The sequence below is a fragment of the Aquarana catesbeiana genome, linkage group LG12 (genome assembly GCF_042186555.1).
Source record: "Aquarana catesbeiana isolate 2022-GZ linkage group LG12, ASM4218655v1, whole genome shotgun sequence".
NCBI lineage: Eukaryota > Metazoa > Chordata > Amphibia > Anura > Ranidae > Aquarana > Aquarana catesbeiana.
Window position 1 is genome coordinate 145,084,509 of NC_133335.1, and position 21,811 is coordinate 145,106,319.

Sequence of the window (21,811 nt, forward strand, 5' to 3'; positions counted from 1 at the left end):
TGCAATATTAACCCCCCCAGCACTGGTGTCAGCGGACGCAATATTAACCCCCCAGCATTGGTTTCAGCGGACGCACTATTAACCCCCATCACTGGTGTCAGCGGAAGCAATATTAACCCCCCATCACTGGTGTCAGCAGACGCAATATTAACCCCCCATCATTGGTGCCAGCGGATGCACTATTAACCCCCAGCACTGGTGTCAGCGGAAGCAATATTAACCCCCCAGCATTGGTGTCAGCGGACGCACTATTAACCACCAGCACTGGTGTCAGCGGACGCAATACTAAACCCCAGCATTACCCCCTACACTCCACAAATACCCCCCCACTCCACTTCACAAATATCCCCCCTTACACTCCACAAATACCAACCCCCCCCCTCCCCCCCCACACAGACACAGACACACACACACACACACACACACACACACACACACTCCACAAATACCTACTCTTCACAAATTTCAACCCCAGTTACGCAACTAAGGACTTTGCTCAGCCTCTGTGTGATGGCTCACTTACCTCTCCTGCTGGCAGTCAGCTGGTGGCCTGATCTTCTGCCTCACGAGTTCTCTCCTACTATCAGGTCCTGGCTTCATCACAGACCTAATGGCAGGGCACCCTGAGAACGCCACAATCTTCCGCCCTGAGGTGACAGCAGGACCCTGGATCCAGGGCCAGTGTTCTGTCGAAGTGCCCGGGATGAACTGCGAATGCGCCGTACGTAATAGCACAGCAGCTGATTTTACGATCAGCTGTTGTGTCAGCGAGACAGCGCCTGCGCACATTAGCCGACTGAAGCCCTTTTTCAGTCAGATTGTGCCTCGTGCTGCCGAGGCAAGTTCATGTAGGTGAGGGGCGGAATTTAACATGAAGGGCGCGGATGTATTCAATGATGGCCAGTGCTGCAAAGATGGGGGCAGAATTTTTAACGATCCCCAAACAAATCTGCTAAACAAATCTTTATCTGCTATTCTTCCTGGAGGAATTCTGCCCCCATCTTTGCAGCAGTGGCCATCCTTGAAAACATCCGCCCCCTTCATGTTAGATCAGCACTGGCCTTCAATGAAAACATCCACCCCCATCATGTTAAATTCCACCCCTCACCTACAGGAACTTGCCTCCTTTCTGACTGAAAAATGTCTTCAGTCGTCTATTGTGCACAGGCGCCGTCTCGCCGACACAACAGCTGATCGTAAAATCAGCTGTTGTTCTATTACGTACGGCACATGCGCAGTTCGTCCAGGTATTCTGTCGAGAAATGCCCCCCATCGAATAGTGCCCAGGCTGAAGGGCGCATGCGCTGTATGTAACATCACAACAGCTGATTTTACCATCAGCTGTTGTGACGGCGCAGGTGCACAATAGCCGACATAATTTTTTATTTTTTTTTGTCAGATTGTGGCCTGCACTCACCTGCACTCCCGTGGCGAGTTCATGTTCATGATGGGTGGATTTCTGGGCTCTTGAGGGCGGAATTACATGGCCAGTGCTGCAAAACAAAACTTTGTGATGGGCGGATTTCTACATTTTATGTGGGTGGATTTATGGGCACTTTGGGGCGGAATTAGATGGCCAGTGCTGCAAAAAATAAAACTTTCTGATGGGCGGATTTTTACATTTCTTGTGGGCGGATTTATGGGTACTTTTGGGGCGGAATATTTTTGCAGCACTGGCCATCTAATTGTGTCCATAAATCCACCCACAAGAAATGTAGAAATCCGCCCAACACAATGTTTTGCAGCACTGGCAATGTAATTCCGCCCCCAAGTGCCCATAAATCCGCCCACAATGTGTAGAAATCCACCCATCATGGACATGAACTCGCCACGGGAGCGCGGGTGAGCGCAGAGCACAATCTGACAGAAAAAAAAAATTCTGTCGGCTATCGTGCGCCTGCGCCGTCTCACCCTTACAACAGCTGATGGTAAAATCAGCTGTTGTGATGTTACGTACGGCGCATGCGCCTTCAGCCCGGGTGCTATTCGATGGGGGCATTTTTCGAAAGAACAGGTGGGCGGGGCAATGGGCGGATCTTCCCTCCGCTCTGCCCTCCTGTTTTTTGTGCACGCTGGGCTGTAGCAGCGGAGGGAGGATCAGAGAGAGAAAGCTTCTAGCCGCTGCCACCCACCCAGGATCGGCCCTGCCTGCGGGTCATTTGTAACTGGTCTGCGAGCTGGTACTTTGAGATCCCTGTTCTAAATAAATAATGCTAAAACATTTATTAATTAATTGCAATAAAGGGTGTTGCTGAGGAAAATGAGCTTCGGGAGCAAAGGCTTTTATAGGTAAGTGTGGTATATCAGTATAGCTTTTTTTTTTTTTTTTTTTTATTTTTTTTATTTACTTAGTCTATTGTATTCTATGGGAACATGCATATGGGGTATAATGATCCGTTTAAAATGCGCTGCATTCTGGTCCGTAAAATTCAAACTGAAAAACCCCAATGATCATCAGGTCAAATGCATTTTCCCTTTAAATCTGGTCTAATAAGCCAGGACCGCTGCACCCATATGGAGTGGAGAAGCAGCAGTCCTGGCTTATTAGACCAGATTTAAAGGGCAGGCGCATTTGACCTGATGATCATTGGGTCTAACCAGAAGTTGAGAGTATTAGCTTGCAAAACCCATCATCAGTATGCTAAGTGTTGGATTAATATATTCACAAGGAAGGATACAGTAATTTCAGTACAAGTGGATAAAAAAAATATTAAGGTACAACAATATTTGAATGACTTTTTTTTAATTTTGGTTTTTATTTAGATTTGTGTTATAAACACAGGTATATATTTCATAGGTAAAGAGGTAGATTTGGCACACTTTAGAGAGAGACAAAGTGATCTCTGCACAAGTGGATGAATAACTGTGATGGCCATGCACAGTGATATTTTACCACTTGCCTACTGGGCACTTATACCCCCTTCCTGTCCAGACCAATTTCCAGCTTTCAGTGCTCTCACACGTTGAATGACAATTACTCTGTAACCATATGAAATTTGTGTCTTTTTTTCCACACAAATGGAGCTTTCTTTTGGTGGTATTTATTCACCAATGTGTTTTTTTTTTTTTTTTGCGCTATAAATAAAAAAAAAATTTTCTTTTGTTTCTGTTATAAAATTTAGCAAATTAGTAATTTTTCATACTGCTACATTACTCTGGTAAAAATAACCCAAATCAGTGTTTATTATTTGGTCTGTGTGAAAGTTATAAAGTCTACAAGCTATGGTGCCAATCATTGATAACACCTGATCTTGAGACACTAACAAGCCAGGACAATACAAATACCCCCAAATTACCCCTTTTTCGAAAGTAGACATTTCAAGGTATTTAGTAAGAGGCATAGTGAGATTTTTTTTTCCCCCACAATTCTTTGGAAAATGATGTTTTTATTTTTTTCATAAAATTGTTATATTAACAGGCTATTTCTCTCGCACGACATATTCATACTTGCAACTACACCCCAAAACACATTCTGCTACTCCTCCTGAGTATGGTGATACCACACGTGTGAGACTTTTACGCAGCCAAGCTACATATAGAGGTCCAACATGCAGGGAGCACCATCAGGTGTTCTAGGGACATAAATTACACCTCTAATTTCTTAAATACCTCTTACACTTTTGAAGGCCCTGAAGCACCAGGACAATGGAGTTACCCACAGAATAACCCCATTTTGAAAAGCACTTTTTCGGTCAAAAATCCGACGGACTTTAGATTTGGAACATGTTTTAAATTTGTCCGACAGACTCTAGTCCGGTCAAAAAATCTGCTCGTCTGTATGCTAGTCCGACGGACGAAAACCGACGCTAGGGCAGCTATTGGCTACCGGCTATCAACTTCCTTATTTTAGTCCGGTCGTACGTCATCACGTACGAATCCGTCGGACTTTGGTGTGATCGTGTGTAGGCAAGTCCTTTCGTTCAAAAGTCCGTCGAAAGTCCGTCGGACCATTCCGATCGAAAAGTCCGCCCGTGTGTACGCGGCATTACAGTGTATGGCAAAAATCCACACCCACAGGTGATTCAGGAAGAGAAAATTCTAACAGGACGTACACTTTCTAAACAGTATACAGTGGGTATAAAAAGTCTACACACCCCTGTTAAAATGTCAGGTTTCTGTGATGTAAAAAAAATGAGACAAAGTTAAAAGGTGGAAAAAGTTCTAAAATGATTTTTCACCTATAAACTGTACAACTCAATTGAAAAACAAACTGAAATCTTTTAGGGAGAGGAAGTAAAAATAAAAAAAATTAAAATAATGTGGTTGCATAAGTGTACACACCCTCTTATAACTGGGGTTGTAGCTGTGTTCAGAAATAAGCAGTCGCATTCAAACTGATGTTAAATAGGAGTCAGTACACACCTGACATCATTTAGAGTGCCTCTAATTAACCCTAAATAAAGTTCAGCTGTTCTAGTAGGTCTTTCCTGTCCTTATCTTAGTTGCATCCTACAGCAAAAGCCATGGTGCGCAGAGAGCTTCCAAAGCATCAGAGGGATCTCAATGTTAAAAGGTATCAGTCAGCAGAAGGGTACAAAAGAATTTCCAAGGCATTGGGTATACCATGGAACACAGTGAAGACAGTCATCATCAAGTGGAAAAAATATGGCACAACAGTGACATTACAAAGAACTGGACATCCCTCGAAAATTGATGAAAAGACAAGAAGAAAACTGGTCTACAGAAACATTAAAGGAGCTGCAGGAATATCTGGCAAGTACTGGCTGTGTGGTACATGTAACAACAATCTCCCGTATTCTTCATATGTCTGGGCTATGGGGTAGAGTGGCAAGACAGAAGCCTTTTCTTACGAAGAAAAACATCCAAGCCTGGATACATTTTGCAAAAACACATCTGAAGGTCCCAAAGGCATGTGGGAAAATATGTTATGGTCTGATAAAACCAAGGTTGAACTTTTTTTGGTTATAATTGCAAAAGATGGGTTTGGTGCAAAAACAAAACTGCACATCACCAAAAGAACACCATACCCACCGTGAAGCATGGTGGTGGCAGCATCATGCGTTGGGGCTGTTTTTCTTCAGCTGCAGCAGGGGCCTTAGTCAAGGTAGAGGGAATTATGACCAGTTCCAAATACCAGTCAATATTGGCACAAAACCTTCAGGCTTCTGCTAGAAAGCTGAACATGAAGGAGAACTTCTCCTTAAAGGACCCAAAACATACATCCAAATCAACAATGGCATGGCTTCACCAGAAGGAGATTAAAGTTTTGGAATGGTCCAGCCAGAGCCCAGACCTGAATCCGATTGAAAATCTGTGGGGTGATCTGAAGAGGGCTGTGCACAGAAGATGCCCTCGCAACCTGACAGATTTGGAATGTTTTTGCAGAGTGTGCAAATATTGCCAAGTCAAGATATGCCATGTTGATAGACTCGTACCCAAAAAGACTAATGCCCCGTACACACGGTCGGACTTTGTTCGGACATTCCGACAACAAAATCCTAGGATTTTTTCCGACGGATGTTGGCTCAAACCTGTTTTGTCTACACACGATCGCACAAAGTTGTTGGAAAATCCGATCGTTCTGAACGCGGTGACGTAAAACACGTACGTCGGGACTATAAACGGGGCAGTGGCCAATAGCTTTCATCTCTTTATTTATTCTGAGCATGCGTGGCACTTTGTCCGTCGGATTTGTGTACACACGATCGGAATTTCCGACAACGGATTTTGTTGTCGGAAAATTTTATCTCCTGCTCTCCAACTTTGTGTGTCGGAAAATCCGATGGAAAATGTCAGATGGAGCCCACACACGGTTGGAATTTCCGACAACACGCTCCGATCGGACATTTTCCATCGGAAAATCCGACCGTGTGTACGGGGCATTAGTACTGTAATGAAATCAAAAGGTGCTTCAACAAGGTATTAGTGTAAGGGTGTGCACACTTATGCAACCATATTATTTTAGTTTTTATTTTTCATTCCCTCCACCTTAAAGAATTCAGTTTGTTGTTCAACTGAGTTGTACAGTTTATAGGTCATTAAAGGTGAAAAATTCTCAAATGATTTATCTTTGCCTCATTTTTTTACATCACAGAAATCTGACATTTTAACAGGGGTATGTAGACTTTTTATATCCACTATATATAGCTGAAGACAGAAGATATACATGTAAAACTTATGTAGAGAGATTTGTTTCATCTCTGTGTATCATCTGAGGCTGTTCACTAGGTCTATGTAAGGGTTTACATCCACTTGAACGTTTCTTGGCTGTCGCTTGGCTACTCAAAGTTTTAGCTCCCTCCATAAATTTTCTATAGCATTAAGGTCTGGAGACTGGCTAGGCCACTCCATGACCTTAATGTGCTTCTTCTTCAGCCACTCTTTTTTCGTTACCTTGGCGGTATGTTTTGGGTCATTGTCATGACCCATACAGGACCCATCTTCAGTGTTCTGGCTGAAGAAAGAAGGTTCTCATCCAAGATTTTACAATACATGACCCCGTCCATTGGCCCCTCAGTGTGGCAAAGTCGGCATGTACCTTTAACAGAGAAACAGCCCCAAAGCATCATGTTTCCATCTCTGTGCCTGACTGTAGGTATGGTGTTCTTAGAGTCAAAGTCAGCATTTTTCTCCCTGCAAACACGGCGAGTCAAGTTAATGCCAAAGAGCTCAATTTTGGTCTCCGCTGACATCAGCACTTTCTCCCAATTTTTCTCTGAATCATGTAGATGTTCATTGGCATGACTGTGCCATCTTGAGGAGGGAGACTTGCCTTGTTTGGAGGAAGAAAAATGCTGATTATGACCCTAAAAGCACCATCCCTACAGTCAAGCATAGAGGTGGAAACCTGATGCTTTGGGGCTGTTTCTCTGCTAAAGGTACGGACCAACTTTGCCGCATTGAGGGGCCAATGGATGGGGCCATGTAGTCTAAAATCTTGGATGAGAACCTTCTTCCCTCAGCCAGAATACTACAGATTGGTCATGGATGGGGTCTTTCAGAATGACTATGAACAAAAACATACCGCCAAGGCAACAAAAAAGTGGCTCAAGAAGAAGCACATTAAGGTCATGGAGTGACCTAGCCAGTCTCCAGACCTTAATCCTATAGAAAATTTATGGAGTGAGCTGAAACTTCGAGTTGCCAAGCGACAGCCAAGAAACCTTAAGGAGTTAGAGAAGAAAACCAGTGAAGAAGAGTGGGCCAAAATCCCTCCTGAGATGTGTGCAAACCTGGTCACTAACTACAAGAAACGTCTTACCTCTGCTTGCCAACAAGGATTTCTCCGCCAAGTACGAAGTCAAGTTTTGTTTGGGTATCAAATACTTACCGTATTGGTGTATAACACGCACAGGCATTTAACACGCACCCCAATTTTAGGAGGGAAGTTTAAAGTGGATGTAAACCCGAAATTTTTTTTTTTTTTTAATGTCATAATGTATAGTATACGATTTCCTATCATTTGAGCCCAGTCTTGCCACAAAGAGTTAATCCAGCTCTGAGCAATCCTCTTTTATTGTTCAGTGAGATAAAACTTGACAAACAGAGAAAAACTTTGTCAAATCCTCCCCCTTGCTGTGAGTGACAGGTGATTTACATATCTCGTGCACTAGCCTAAGACATGCATTATTTTTTAATTCCCACCCCCACTCCTTTCTTCAGAAGCTCTGCAAGGATTGGCTGTTCCACACCTCAGCATGATTTGGCATGTCATGTGGTTACTTTCCTGTCTTTTCACTGGATGTTAGAGATCATAGCAGAAGTTCAGTGTAAGAAATACACAGGAGAAAATGCATATTGACAAGGGGAGAGTAGAGGTGGGGGGGAGTCTACTGACATCACGACTCCACCCACCGAACTCCAGACAACAGACCCACCCACAGAATCTGCAGTTTTTTTCGGATCTCATAACAGACAGAGGGGAGACATTTGACAGGTAAAGATACATGCAGGAGGCATGTATATCCTTATAGATAACCCCTATGGCAGTAGTTTAGAAAGGATGACATTGGGTTTACATCCACTTTAAGGGAAAAAACTTTCATTTCAAATAAAGAACTTTGAAGCAAAATTAGGGTCACAGCTCATCAATGCACCCTGCTCAGTGCCCATCTGCAGCCTCTAAATTGCCCATCAGTGCACCCTGCTCAGGGCCCATTTGCAGCCATTAAATTACCCAACAATGCAGCCTGCTCAGTGCCCATCTGCAGCCATTAAATTGCCTAACAATGCAGCCTGCTCAGTGCCCATCTGCAGCCTTTAAATTGACCAATGCAGCCTGTTCATACCCATCTGCAGCTTCTAAATTGCCCATCAATACAGCCTGTTCAGTGTCTATCTGCAGCCTATAAATTGACCAACAATGCAACCTGTTCAGTGCCCATCAGTAGCCTCACCTTTCCCATCATTGCAGCCTCGCCAGTGTTGGATTATCCCTGCTGTCTCCGAGGGAAGAGGAGGAGCGAGCGCCACTGAATTACACAGAGCCGCGATCTCCTGTGTACCCGGCCCTCCGTCACTCACAGCCACACCTCCTGGCCCTGCTCATATGATAGACAGAACAGTGGCCCAATGTGGGGCCAGGAGGCGTGGCTGTGAGTGATGGAGCGCCGGTTACATGGGAGATCGCGGCTCTATGTAATTCAGTGGCGCTCACACCTCTTACCTCAGAGACAGCAGGGATCGGTGTATAACACGCACCCACAATTTTCCCCTGATTTTAAGGGGAAAAAAGTGCGTGTTATACGCCAATAAATACGGTATTTTACTAACTGAACTGCAACTCCATTTATAATATTTGTATCATGTGTTTTTTCTGGATTTTTGGTTGATATTCTGTCTCTATAATTTAACCACTTGCCAACCAGGCCAAAACTGACATTTCTCTTCTACGTGTAAAAATCATATTTTTTTGCTAGAAAATTACATAGAACCCCAAACATTAAACATTTATATATGTTTGTTTTGTTTTTTTTTTTTTTTTTAGCATAGACCCTAGACAATACAATGGCGGTCATTGCAACTTTTTATCTCACACAGTATTTGTGCAGAAATTTTTCAAATGCGTTTTTTTTTTGGAAAAAAAACAGTTTCATGCTTTTAAAAAAAAAAAAACAACAAAACAGTAAAGTTAGCCCAAGTTTTTTGCATAATGCGAAAGATGAAGTTACGCCGAGTAAAAAGATACCTAACATGTCACGCTTCAAAATTGAATACGCTCGTGGAATGGCGCCAAACTTCGGTACTTAAAAATCCCCATAGGTGACGCTTTAAATTTTTTACTGATTACATGTTTTGAGTTACAGAGGAGGTCTGGGGCTAGAATTATTGCTCTCGCTCTAATGTTTGCGGCGACACCTCACATGTGTGGTTTGAACACAGTTTTCATATGTGGGCGTGACTTACATATGCGTTGGCTTCTGCATGCAAGCACACGGGGACAGGGGCACTTTACATTTTTTTATTGTTAATTTTACTTTAATTTTTTTTTTTAGTTTGACACTTTTTAAAAAAATAATTTTTTTGATCATTTTTATTTCTATTACAAGGAATGTAAACATCCCTTGTAATAGGAATATGGCATGATTGGTCCTCTTTACAGTGAGATATGGGGTCAATAAGACCCCCACATCTCACCTCTAGGCTGGAACAGCTGAAATAAAAAAAAAAACAAAAAAAACACGATCTTGGCTTCCCAGCCGAGGCGGCGCCGTTTGTTTGAATGCAGAGGCTGGGTGTGACGTCATAACATCGCGCCCGGCCTCCCAATGATCATAGAGACTACAGACTCCATCTGGAGTGCCGGAAATCTCTATGGTAAACATCCGGAGGCCAAAGGATCCGACTCGCAGATCGCAGCGGTAGAAGCATCAGAGGGCGGTGGGAGGGGGGGACGTCGCCTCTTGCGCGCCCATAAGAATGATCAAGCCGCTATGATCATTCTTATGGTGTAGGGAATCGCTGGCTGAAAAAGACAATATCTGAATGATGTCTGTAGCTGCAGGCATCATTCAGATGTACCCCCACAAAGTCAAGGACGTCATATGGCAGCCGGGGGTGGGTAAGTGGTTAAAATACACCTATGATAGAAAATTATAGACTCTTCATTTCTTTGTAAGTGGATAAACGTACAAAATCTGCAGGTGATCCACTGTACATACCAAAAATTACACCCCAAAATACATTATGCGCCGAACACCTCCCCGGTTCGGTTCGCAGCAGAACATGCGAACAGGCAAAAAATTTGTTTGAACACGCGAACACCGTTAGTCTATGGGACACGAACATGAATAATCAAAAGTGCTAATTTTAAAGGCTTATATGCATGGTATTGTCATAAAAAGTGTTTGGGGACCTGGGTCCTGCCCCAGGGGACATGTATCAATGCAAAAAAAAAGTTTTAAAAACAGGCGTTTTTTCAGGAGCAGTGATTTTAATAATGCTTAAAGTGAAACAATAAAAGTGAAATATTCCTTTAAATTTCATACCTGGGGGGTGTCTATAGTATGCCTGTAAAGTAGCGCATGTTTCCCGTGTTTAGAACAGTCCGAGAGCAAAATGACATTTCTAAGGGAAAAGAAGTCATTTAAAAGTACTCGCGGCTATATGAATTGTCGGTCCCGGCAATACACATAAAAGTCATTGAAAAAAATGGCATGGGATTCCCCCACAGTCCATTACCAGGCCCTTTTGGGTCTGGTATGAATATTAAGGGGAACCCCGGGCAAGGGTTGTGGGGATGAGGCCCTTGTCCCCATCAACATGGGGACATCCTCCCCATGTTTAGGGCATGTTGCCTGGTACGGGTCGGGGGGGGCACTCTCTCGTCCCCCCTCTTTTCCTGCGGCCTGCCAGGTTGCGTGCTTGGATAAGGGTCTGGTATGGATTTTTTGCAATGACTTGTGTATGTGTATTGCAGAGACCCGACAATTCATTAATAGCAGCGAGTACTTTTTAAATGACTTTTTTTTTTTTTCTTTTAGAAATGTAATTTTGCTCTCGGACTGTTGTAAACACGGGAAACGTGTTACTTTACAGTCATACTATAGACACCCCCCAGGTACGAAATGTAAAGGAATATTTCACTTTTATTGTTTCATTTTAAGCATTATTAAAATCACTGCTCCCAAAAAAACTGCCATTTTTAAAACTTTTTTTTACATTGATACATGTCCCCTAGGGCAGGACCCAGGTCCCCCACTTTTTATGACAATAACTTGCATATAAGCCTTTAAAATTAGCACTTTTGATTTCTCCCATAGACTTTTTTAAAGGGTGTTCCACGGCTTTCGAATTTGCCGCGAACACCCCAAATTGTTCACTATTCAGCAAACGGGTGAACAGCCATTGTTCGAGTCAAACTCATGTTCGACCCTAACCTAAAGCCCATCCCTACTCCTGAGTATAGCGATACCATGTGTGAGACTTTTCCACAGCATGGCCACATAGAGAGGCCCAATATGCAATGAGCACAGTCAGGTGTTCTAGGGACATACATTACACATCTCATTTCCTGACAACCTATCATTTTTGAAGGCCCTTCATATTTCTAACACATAGCATGCAAATACCAAGAATTACACCCCAAAATTCATTCTGCTTAGCAAAGTGTAGACAAAAGATTACCTGTGGCTTTAGTAGTGCAGTTGTCCACAGAGGAGAGCATTGGTCCAGGCAGCAGGCAGGGAAGTGGTCAGCGACAGTGAAAGGAATTGTCCAGGTAGCAGGCAGCAATATTGTCCATAGTCAGTACAGGCAGCAGGCAGAGATATTGTCAGCACAGCCAAAATATTGGTCCTGGTAGTAGGCAGGAACATGGTCCATAGTTCAAAGTAGCAGGCAGGGTGTAGTCAGTTCATGCAGCAGGCAGAGGCTTGATGGCAGTAAGCCGGCAGCAGGCATAAATATCGGGCTTAGGGCCTTGGTCAGGAAAGAATAGGGACAGGGGTGGAGGTTTCTCCCACCCATATCGCTTTGAAGCCTCCGGTCTCCAGACCCTAATCTGGGAATTACAAAATCCAGAGAAAACCCATAAAATGTGTTTTCTCCATCCGGAAGAACTATTCTGAAGCCCCTCACATTTTGTGAGACCCCTGTGTTATCATGAATCCCACTACTACAGTAGCTGGGTAAAAGATCAGTGCAAGCGGCAGGCCAAAAACTTGACCAATAACACACCAAGGTCAGTTCAGGTGGAAGGCAGAAAAGTGGTTGATAGTTCAGACGGCAAGCAGAGGCATTGTCAATAAACAGGCCAGGGTCAGTTCCAGGACAGGCAGAGGTATGTACAGTTTAGGTGGCGGGCTGAAGCATGGTCGAATAACAGGCCAGAGTCATTTCAGGAGCAGGCAGGGGCATAAGGATTGGGCATAAGGATTGTGAAGGCAAATGGCAGGAATTGAGAATTACATTTACCATACTTCATTAATATTGTAGAAGGTAACGGCGAAAACAGTCACTAATGCAGAGGCCTGATTGAGAAGGACATTGGAGACCATAATAAGTGGTGACTCGTCTGACTCCTACTCTTGAGCACACCCAGCATTTCTTTTGACGTCTGTCCTATTTTACGGTGAGGGTCTCTTTTGTGAAAATGGCGTTCATGAAGCCTGCTTACTTACATCTGATCTGATGCTTTTTTGTGGGCCGTTCCGGTATACCAGTGACGATTTCCTCCTGATAGCTAAGGTAGGATACGGGTCTCTCAGTGGACTTGCGGTATATCACATATGAATTGTATATTGCCAAATTCAAAAGATAAATGGATACTTTCTTATACCAATGGTAAGTTCTTCTATGTAGCAAGTTATGATTTGATTGTTTAAGTCGACTCCCCATATGAACAAATTGTTATCGTGCACATATTCTGGTTTCTGAATCCTTCCGGGGATTTTCACACAGGTGTTGTGCATTGAGGAAAGCATAAAGATGTCTCTTTTGTCCTTCCACTTCATAGCCAATATGTCCTCGTTACACAAACTCTTCCCCTCTTCTTAGTTTCGTATTAACCAGCCTTTGAATCAGTATGAGCGTAACTCACTTTTGTTTGGTCAGTCCCATATTGAATGTAAGGGCCAAAAAAATCTTGAACTCCTCCACTGTTAATGCTTTCCATACATAGGGATGGGGATAATATGAGGTTGGGTTGCTTGATATAAATTTTTGGCCATAGGGCCACAGTTGAATATAGTAGGTAATCTGTGAAAACTAAATGAAAAAAATGTATGGGGCAAGATTTTCCGTATTCACCTGTACACCTGACTGGGCAGTAAAAGGGATGAGTTGGGAGGAAGCCATAGAGGGTTTTGAAGGGCATATGGAAGGCTGGCATGGGTCCTAACCCCTTGGGGCTGAGGTGACACCCCACTAGTACCTGGCCTTTCTTGCAGAGGTACGCCATTTCTGTTGGATGCCACTGCGCTAGACCTGGTGGCAACTGTGGGCTGTGCTGACACTGGTGAGCCTGCACCGATGAGTGCTGATGGGCCTGCACAGACGGGCGCTGCCGCACTGATGTGTGCTGATAGGCACTGATTAGGCTAAGCTGATGGGCAGTGACATGAACTGATTAGGCTATACTGATGGGCACTGATGTGAACTGATTAGGCTATACTGATGGGCACTGATGTGAACTGATTAGGCTATACTGATGGGCACTGATGTGAACTGATTAGGCTATACTGATGGGCACTGATGTGAACTGATTAGGCTATACTGATGGGCACTGATATGAACTGATTAGGCTATACTGATGGGCACTGATATGAACTGATGAGGTTTCACTAATGGGTGCTGATGAGGCTGCACTGGTATGCAGTGCACTTATGGGGGTGCACTGATCGGCTGCACTGATGGGCACTGATGAGGCTTCACTAAAGAGGCAGCACTGATTAGTGATACTGATCAGCTACACTGATGTACATTGGTGTGCACTGATGGAGTTCCACTGATAGGTCGCACTGATGAGGCAGCAGTGATGAAACAGTACTCATGGGCACTGTTGACACCGAATGGGCACTGTGTAACGCTGATGGACACAAATAGTAAACTCAAAGTTGGCGCAGAACTCTCCTTCCCTCACAATCGGTCTCTGTGTGAGGGAAGGAGAGCTGTCAACTACTGATGACTGAGTTTGTTTACACTTGTGATCGCTTGTCATTAGACATAGCGATCACGTGGTAAAAGGCCGTCGTGATTGGCCATGGTCTGTGATGACTGTGTCCATGGGTCACAGCCATCACAGATTCTTCCCGGTGCGCTGGAAGCGGGTTCCGAAGAGGACGTCAATAGACTCCCTCCCAGCAATATAAGCCTGTGCTGTAGCCGTTATTCGGCTATAGCACGGATGCCAACTGGTAAAGATCGGCTTTTTAAACACAAAACAACAGTTGTGTAAATTAATCACAACCCCACTGTCAGTTTGTGTGTGACTTACCTCCTTTAGCTGTATACAGCAGGTTTCTGTGATGCCACTCCTCCTGGTTGAATTTCAAAGTTCTCTGACTTCATGTTTTCTTCCTTTTTCCAGTCCTCATACTACATGTCCCATGATCCTTTGAGCCTCTGTAATTTTAGGGCAGGCTATGGGAGTCACTGGTACCAGTTCTGGGAGTTGATGTGGGTGGGTCCTAGGGTTACTGTGGGTGTTTCTGGGACTTCATCTGGGTGGAGGAAGGTATAAATGTGTCATACTGCCTCCTGTGTCATTCCTGTCTTGCAGCATGCCAAAGGATAATGGCTTACTGCAAGACCACAGGGGAAGAGCTACCGGAGGATATTATGAAGGTGTTTCCTTCATATGTAAATTAATCACTTCACAGAGAGCAGGGCTCTGGGAGAACGGGATCTGAGGGGTGGGACTTTCCCTGTTCACGTTGGTCGGCATATTTAACTGGGCAGGATTGAATTCTAATTGTGATTCATTCGATCCTGCCCAGCAGCAGCACAGCTAGCTTGCAGAACAGGCTGGGTATGAAGGGGTTTCCTTCTTGAATAATGCTGTGATCTGTGAGGCGTGACTTGGGAGGTTTGAACCTCTTCCTGTAGGTGTGACTGGGTGGGATTGAATGCTAATTAGGATTGTATTTAATCACTCCCACCATCAGAGCTGTGAGGGAAATGACATCATATACAGAGTCTGAAACTACAATTACAAAGGGTAGTGTTAGACTGTAGCTGCTGCAGGAAGGGGCTGTGGAAGAGACATAGTCTATCAGCAGGATATACAGAGCGTCACATGATACAAAGCCACAACTAAACCCAGAATTCCAGGGTATAGGCTGACAATAGAGCAACATGCTACAAAGGTATGATCTATGCTGGGATTGATATTCCGTTCTAGTGAAAAGAAAGTTGGAGTTCAGCTTTTAAAGGACTTTTTATTTAACTCGATGTTTGTTTTGTTTTGAATATGAGATCCCTATTGTTATTAGTAGGTCATTTACTATTTTTTGAGGTACACTGGATAAGAAGAGCCACTTAGTGCATTATAGTTTTTTTAATTTACCTAGTTCATATTTATACTGTTCTGCACTGTGCAATATATTTGCATTTGTTTGTCACATGTGGGAACACATAGAGCAGTATTGAGGTATATAACTAGACAGCAGATTTTTTTTTCAAGGGTTACGTTTATTAAACGTTTATAAACATTACATTCATTGCTTAAGTTCAACAATGGTAAATGAAAGCATGACAAACAAGACAGTGTGTCGAGACGCAGCTCGGTCAAATACACAAAAAGGAGGGGGGGGGGGGGGGGAGAAGAGATTTTTATTTATCTATACCAAGTAATCTTAACGCAGAAGGAGAGACCAGAACAGTCATGTACTTTATCAAAACAATGCAAGAGATAGAAAACAAAAAAATAAACTTAGCACGATATATTGTATGGTCAAGAATACACTAAAACTAATGCCGCGTACACACGATCGGAAATTCGGAAAGACCGATGAGAGCTTTTGGGCATAAAATGCGACCGTGTGTATGCTCTATCGGACTTTTGCTGGCGGAATTCCGCCAGCAAAAGATTGAGAGCAGGTCCTCAATTTTTCGGTCGGAAAAAGTTCCTATCCGAAAATGTGATTGTACAAATTCTGATGCGCAAAATTCCTACGCATGCTCGGAAGCGTTGAACTTCATTTTCTTGGCTCGTCGTAGTGTTGTACTTCACCGCGTTCTTGACGGTCGAAAGTTCAGAGAACTTTTGTGTGACCATGTGTATGCAAGGCAAGCTTGAGCGGAATTCCCTCGGAAAAATCATCCAAATTTTTTCCAACAGAAAATCCACTCGTGTGTACGCGGCATTAGGGTTATTCCGAAGCCACCGTTCTCTGTGAGTCTAACCAGGGGGACCAAATTTTAGTAAATTTCTTAGGGCAGCCTCTTGCTTCGTAGGTTAATTTATACATAGGAAGAGCCCTTTATTTTGTTTTATACATTGGTTTTCACTTCTTTTAATAAGTTTTGGTCTTTGATTTAATTGTAGCCACTGACTGAGTGACCACCTCATTGAGAATAACCTTCATGATCCCCTTCAGTCTGGAATTCGCCTACAGCACTCCACAGAAACTACCCTCCTAAAACACACAAACCACTTACTAACAGCCAAACCAATGGTCATTATTCCGTACTCTTACACTTGGACCTTTCCGCTGCCTTTGATACAGTTGACCACCCCCTCCTCCTCAAAAAACTCAATTTGCTTTTACCTATCTCATCGCACCTTCAGTGTCACTTACAACTCCACTTCCTCTTCTGCAACACCTCTTACCGTTGGGGTCCCCCAAGGTTCTGTCCTTGGAGCTCTATTTTTCTCGATCTACACGTCCTCCCTGGGTCAGCTGATAGCCTCCCATGGCTTTCACTATCATTTATATGCTGATGACACCCAAATCTATCTCTCTGCCCCTCAGCTCACCCCATCAATCTCCTCACGCATCACTGATTTACTAAGGCCTCATACACACGTGTGGACTTCTCGGCAACAAAAGTCTGACGGCCATTCCGACCGACTTTTGAACGAACGGATTTGCCTACACACAATCACACCAAAGTTCGACGGATTCGTACGTGATGATGTACGACCGGACTAAAATAAGGAAGTTGATAGCCAGTAGCCAATAGCTGCCCTAGCGTGGGTTTTGTCCGTCGGACTAGCATACAGACGAGCGGATTTTTCGACCGGACTCGAGTCCGTCAGAAAGATTTGAAGCATGTTTCAAATCTAAAGTCCGTCAGATTTTCGACTGGAAAAGTCAGCTGAAGGTCCGATAAAGCCCACACACGATCGGATTGTCTGCCGGACTCGGTCTGTCGTACCAGTCCGATAGAAAAGTCTGCTCGTGTGTACGCTGCATAACAGACATATCAGCCTGAATGTCAAACCACTTCCTCAAACTGAATCTAAAACCGAGCTCATAATATTTCCTCCCCCACGTGCCCCCTCCCCTGACTTCTCTGTCAAGATCAATGGCACATATATCAGTCCGTCCCCTCATGCCAGGGTGCTAGGGGTAACCTTAGAATCTGAACTGTCCTTTCAGGCCCACATACAATCCCTGTCCAAATCATGCCGCCTTAGCCTCCGCAGCATTTGCAGAATACGTCCCTTTTTAACTAATGACACCACCAAGCTTCTAATTCACTCCCTGGTTATCTCTCGCCTCGACTACTGCAACTCCCTTCTCATTGGATTACTTTTACATAGACTATCCCCCCTTCAGTCCGTAATGAATGCCGCTGCAAGACTCATCCACCTTACCAACAATTCAGTGTCCTCCACCCCTCTCTGCCAATCCCTCCACTGGCTTCCACTCACCAAACAGATAAAATTCAAAGTTCTAACAATAATTTACAAAGCCATCCATAACTCTGCCCCCAGCTACATCACTAACCTAGTCCCAAAATACCAATCAAGCTGCTCTTTTCGGTCATCCCAAGACCTCCTGCTCTCTAGCTCCCTTGTCACCTCCTCCCATGCTCGCCTCCAGGATTTCTCTAGAGCTTCTCCTATCCTTTGGAACTCCCTACCCCAATCTGTCCAACTGTCCGCTAATCTATCCATCTTTAGGCAATCCCTGAAAACCCTTCTCTTCAAAGAAGCTTATCCTGCTTCTAACTAACACTATTTTACTTCCTCCATCAGCTCATCCCCAACAACTATTACCTTTTTGTATCAATTGATCTTCCCTCTTAGATTGTAAGCTCTAAAGAGCAGGGCCCTCCGATTCCTCTTGTACCAAATTGTAATGTAACTGTAATGTCTGCCCTCATGTTGTAAAGCGCTTCGCAAACTGTTGGTGCTATATAATAATTGTAGCCAGCATACTCTTACTATAGTGATTGCACTGAGGTTTTTCTAAAATCTACATTTATCAACATCTAGTCACGGCCTCTAATGTGCATCATACCTGATGTGTTTCAAGTACTTATCCCTTCATCAGAGCTACCTTGCATGCAATAGATTTGCCTTTTAAATAGCCCAGTGTCTTACAAACATGTGAGTAACTTATGCTAGCTATACATGTTTTTCTTTTCTTTTGTTCAACCTTCAAGCTGAACTAAAGAAAATTGCGCGTTTAAAAAAAAATAATTTTACCTTTTTATTTTTACACTTTAAAAAAAGAAATTGAGTCACTTATTCCTATTACAAGGAATGTAAACATCCCTTGTAATAGAAAAAAGCATGACATGACCTCTTAAATATGAGATCTGGGGTCAAAAAGAGCTCAGATCTCATATTTACACTAAAATGCAGTGTTATGGAGACGGGTGGGGGCCATCTTCCAGTAAGCAGCGGAGGGCACCGGAGTGCGGCGGGAGGGGAGGTGGCCCTCTCCCACTGCCAATAAAAGTGATCTTGCGGTGAATCCGCTGCAGACACCACTGGCCGGAGAAAAGGATACCGAGGTTATGGCAGCTAGCTGCTGCCATAACAACGATATTAGTCTCTAAAGTTAGGATGTATATCGATGTGCGGTGGTCCGTAAGTGGTTAAAGCATGATAAACTGCATAGTGCTTGTGTGGTGTCATTTTTCCTTTTCTAAACTGCAAAAAACCTGGTTGTTCCTGTGTCCCCTTGTGTGTCCTGACCACGGTAATCATGGTTGCTGAGCCCTGACACCGTGGTCAGTTTACGTGGCTCCGTCATCCACAGTTCTGCTCTCCCTGTCAGGTCCTGTGTGTGGGCCGCCCCTCCCCTTCTATCACCGTTTTGAGCAGTAGTAAAATTACTGCTCACAATCACTGCCAGCCCTTCTGCTAGGATAAAATGAACTATACAGTGTTTGTTTTTTTTGTTTTTGTTCAATTCTATTTCTAAATACTATCGCCGATCGGCAGTCACGTGACCGCCCAGCAGATGTCAGTGGGAGACCTCGGCCCCTCCCTCTGTAGTGCATACATCGGAGAAAGAGACGGGTGGGCAGTCACGTGACTGCTGATCGGCAAAGAGAAATTGGGTATTTAGAAGAAACCTTTTTAAAAAGATATACACCGTATAGTCAATTTTATCCTAGCAAAGGGGCTGGCAATGATTGTGAACACTGCCTTTACAACCCCTTTTAAGTGGTGGTGTCTTCACTCACTTGTTGTTTCATACAACCTAATCTGAATTTACTGAATGCATTGGATCCTATGTAAGTCCAAACGCCGTTTACATTTTATGTCTAATTCTATTTACAATTAGATTCTAAGAGGATTGGATATACATTTTACAATTTCTAAGATTGGACCTTGGAATCCATTACTTTGAATGAGCCCTTCAAAGAACAGGTGGGAATGGGCTGGAAATGCAGATACCTTCCAGGTAGCCATTGCAGGAGAGGGCAGAGACACATTGTGCAGAAAAAAACAGGCCATTGGATTCTCCAATATATATTTACATTTATTTGGTGATTTAACCCTTTCATTTACTCAAAGCTGAAATACCACTTTTGGGTGATGTAGGGCCCCATTTAATTTTTTGCAGCAGTACATTGTGAAAATTTAGTAAATATGAAAATATTTTAGAATAAAATCAAAAGACCAATGATTTTATTATTCTGTGCATAGGATTATGGGTAATTTTAATGGTGCTCTTATTTATGCTTAAAAAAGCATACCATTACAATTATTTTTGTTTTTACAGGAACAGAGCAGTGCAACTTTGGATGTTGTACCTTCTCAGTTTCCTCCAGATTGGTTCATCAGATACATGGACAGAGTAAGTAACTATCTGAATCGTATTTGTGCCTAGCCCTCTCCCCTTGTCACAAGACTTAAACTATTATTTTCACATTGGAATGCAATTTTCAGTGTAGGTCGGCCTTGTGAAAACTAGTGCAAATTAACCACTTGTGTACATTTGTACATTTATCAACAGCAGATCGGTGGTTCTTTATCCCTTTTCATGCCTAAGCCTATTTCTGCCATTTGTTGCTTGCAAGTTAAAATCTGTATTTTTTGCTAGAAAATTACTTAGAACCCCCAAACATTATATATATTTTATTAGCAGAGACCCATTAGAATAAAATGGCGATCATTGCAATATTTTATGTCACACAGTATTTGCGCAGCGGTCTTTCAAATGCAATTTTTTGGGGAAAAAAGACACTTTCATGAATTAAACAAAAAATAAACAGTAAAGTTATCCCATTTTTTTTGTATAATGTGAAAGATGATGTAATTAGTAAATATATATCTAACATGTCATGCTTTGAAATTGCGCACACTCGTGGAATGGCGACAAGATACGGTACCTAAAAATCTCCTTAGGTGACGCTTGAAAAACAATTTGCGGCTAACAGGGTAGAGTTACAGAGGAAGTCTGGTGTAAGAATTATTGCTCTCGCTCTGACGATCGTGGTGATACCTCACATGTGGGATTTGAACACCGTTTACATATGCGGGCGTGACTTATGTGTGCATTTTCTTTGCTGCGCGAGCTCACAGGGACAGGGGCGCTTTAAAACATTTTTTTTTTTCTTATTTTTTTTTACATTGTCTCTGTAAAAAAAAAAAAAAATGTTGATCACTTTTATTGCTGTCACAAGGAATGCAAACATCCCTTGTGACAGTAATAGGTGGTGACAGGTACTCTTTATGGAGGGATCGGGGGTCTAAAAGACCCCAAATCCCTCCTTTGCACTTCAAAGTATTCAGATTGCCAAAAACGGCGATCCTGAGTACTGCCTTTTTTAAAAAATTCGGCTCCGTTGGCAGCCGAGTGAACCGGAAGTGACGTTGTGATGTCGCTTCCGTGTTTACACATAGGAGACTGGAAGGAAGCCATTCCCGGCTTTGATTCAGTCTCTCTCTAGCCGGCGGAAGTGCGGGATCGCGGATCAGGTCTCCCGGTGGGACGGGAGGCCCGGGAACATTGGTGGAACACAGCGGGAGGGGGGGTCGTCCCCTCCCACTCCTCTCGGATAACAAGCGAGCTGCTTTTAGCCGCATCAGTTGTTATCCCTAAAGAGCTGACCGCCCGCTCTAAAAAACGGTACCGGGATGCATGCATCACCCCGGTATAACCCCTGAAAACCGAGGCCGCATATGTGCGTATAATACGGTTGGCGCTAAGAGGATATTATCCAGTGCTATTTATAAACGGCCCTTGGATAAATGACCATCGGGTGGCCGATCCCCTGGGTGATCGCTGTGTACCCTGCCGTTATAAGATGGCTGGGTATACAGAGACACTGTACCCGGCTGATACAAGCTGTTGGTTACCGTGTGATTGCAAGGATTGGTCATCACAGTGATCACGTTATTTACATTGCTGATCCCTCCCCTTTCCCTTACAACAGAAGGAGAGAGATCAACGCTTCTCAATGGGCACAGAATGAATGGGTCAGTGGCTGCAGCTGTTGA

At 43.6% G+C, this 21,811-nt stretch overlaps 1 protein-coding gene across 3 annotated transcripts in view; it reads left to right on the forward strand.

Moving 5' to 3' along the window:
• Positions 1–21,811, forward strand: part of NBR1 (NBR1 autophagy cargo receptor) — a 222,139-nt gene that overhangs the window by 55,319 nt on the left and 145,009 nt on the right. For all 3 annotated transcript variants that reach the window (XM_073608374.1, XM_073608375.1, XM_073608376.1), the window contains one exon: positions 20,091–20,165. In XM_073608374.1, coding sequence (XP_073464475.1) covers positions 20,091–20,165 — 75 coding nt within the window. The remainder of the gene's footprint in view (positions 1–20,090; positions 20,166–21,811) is intronic.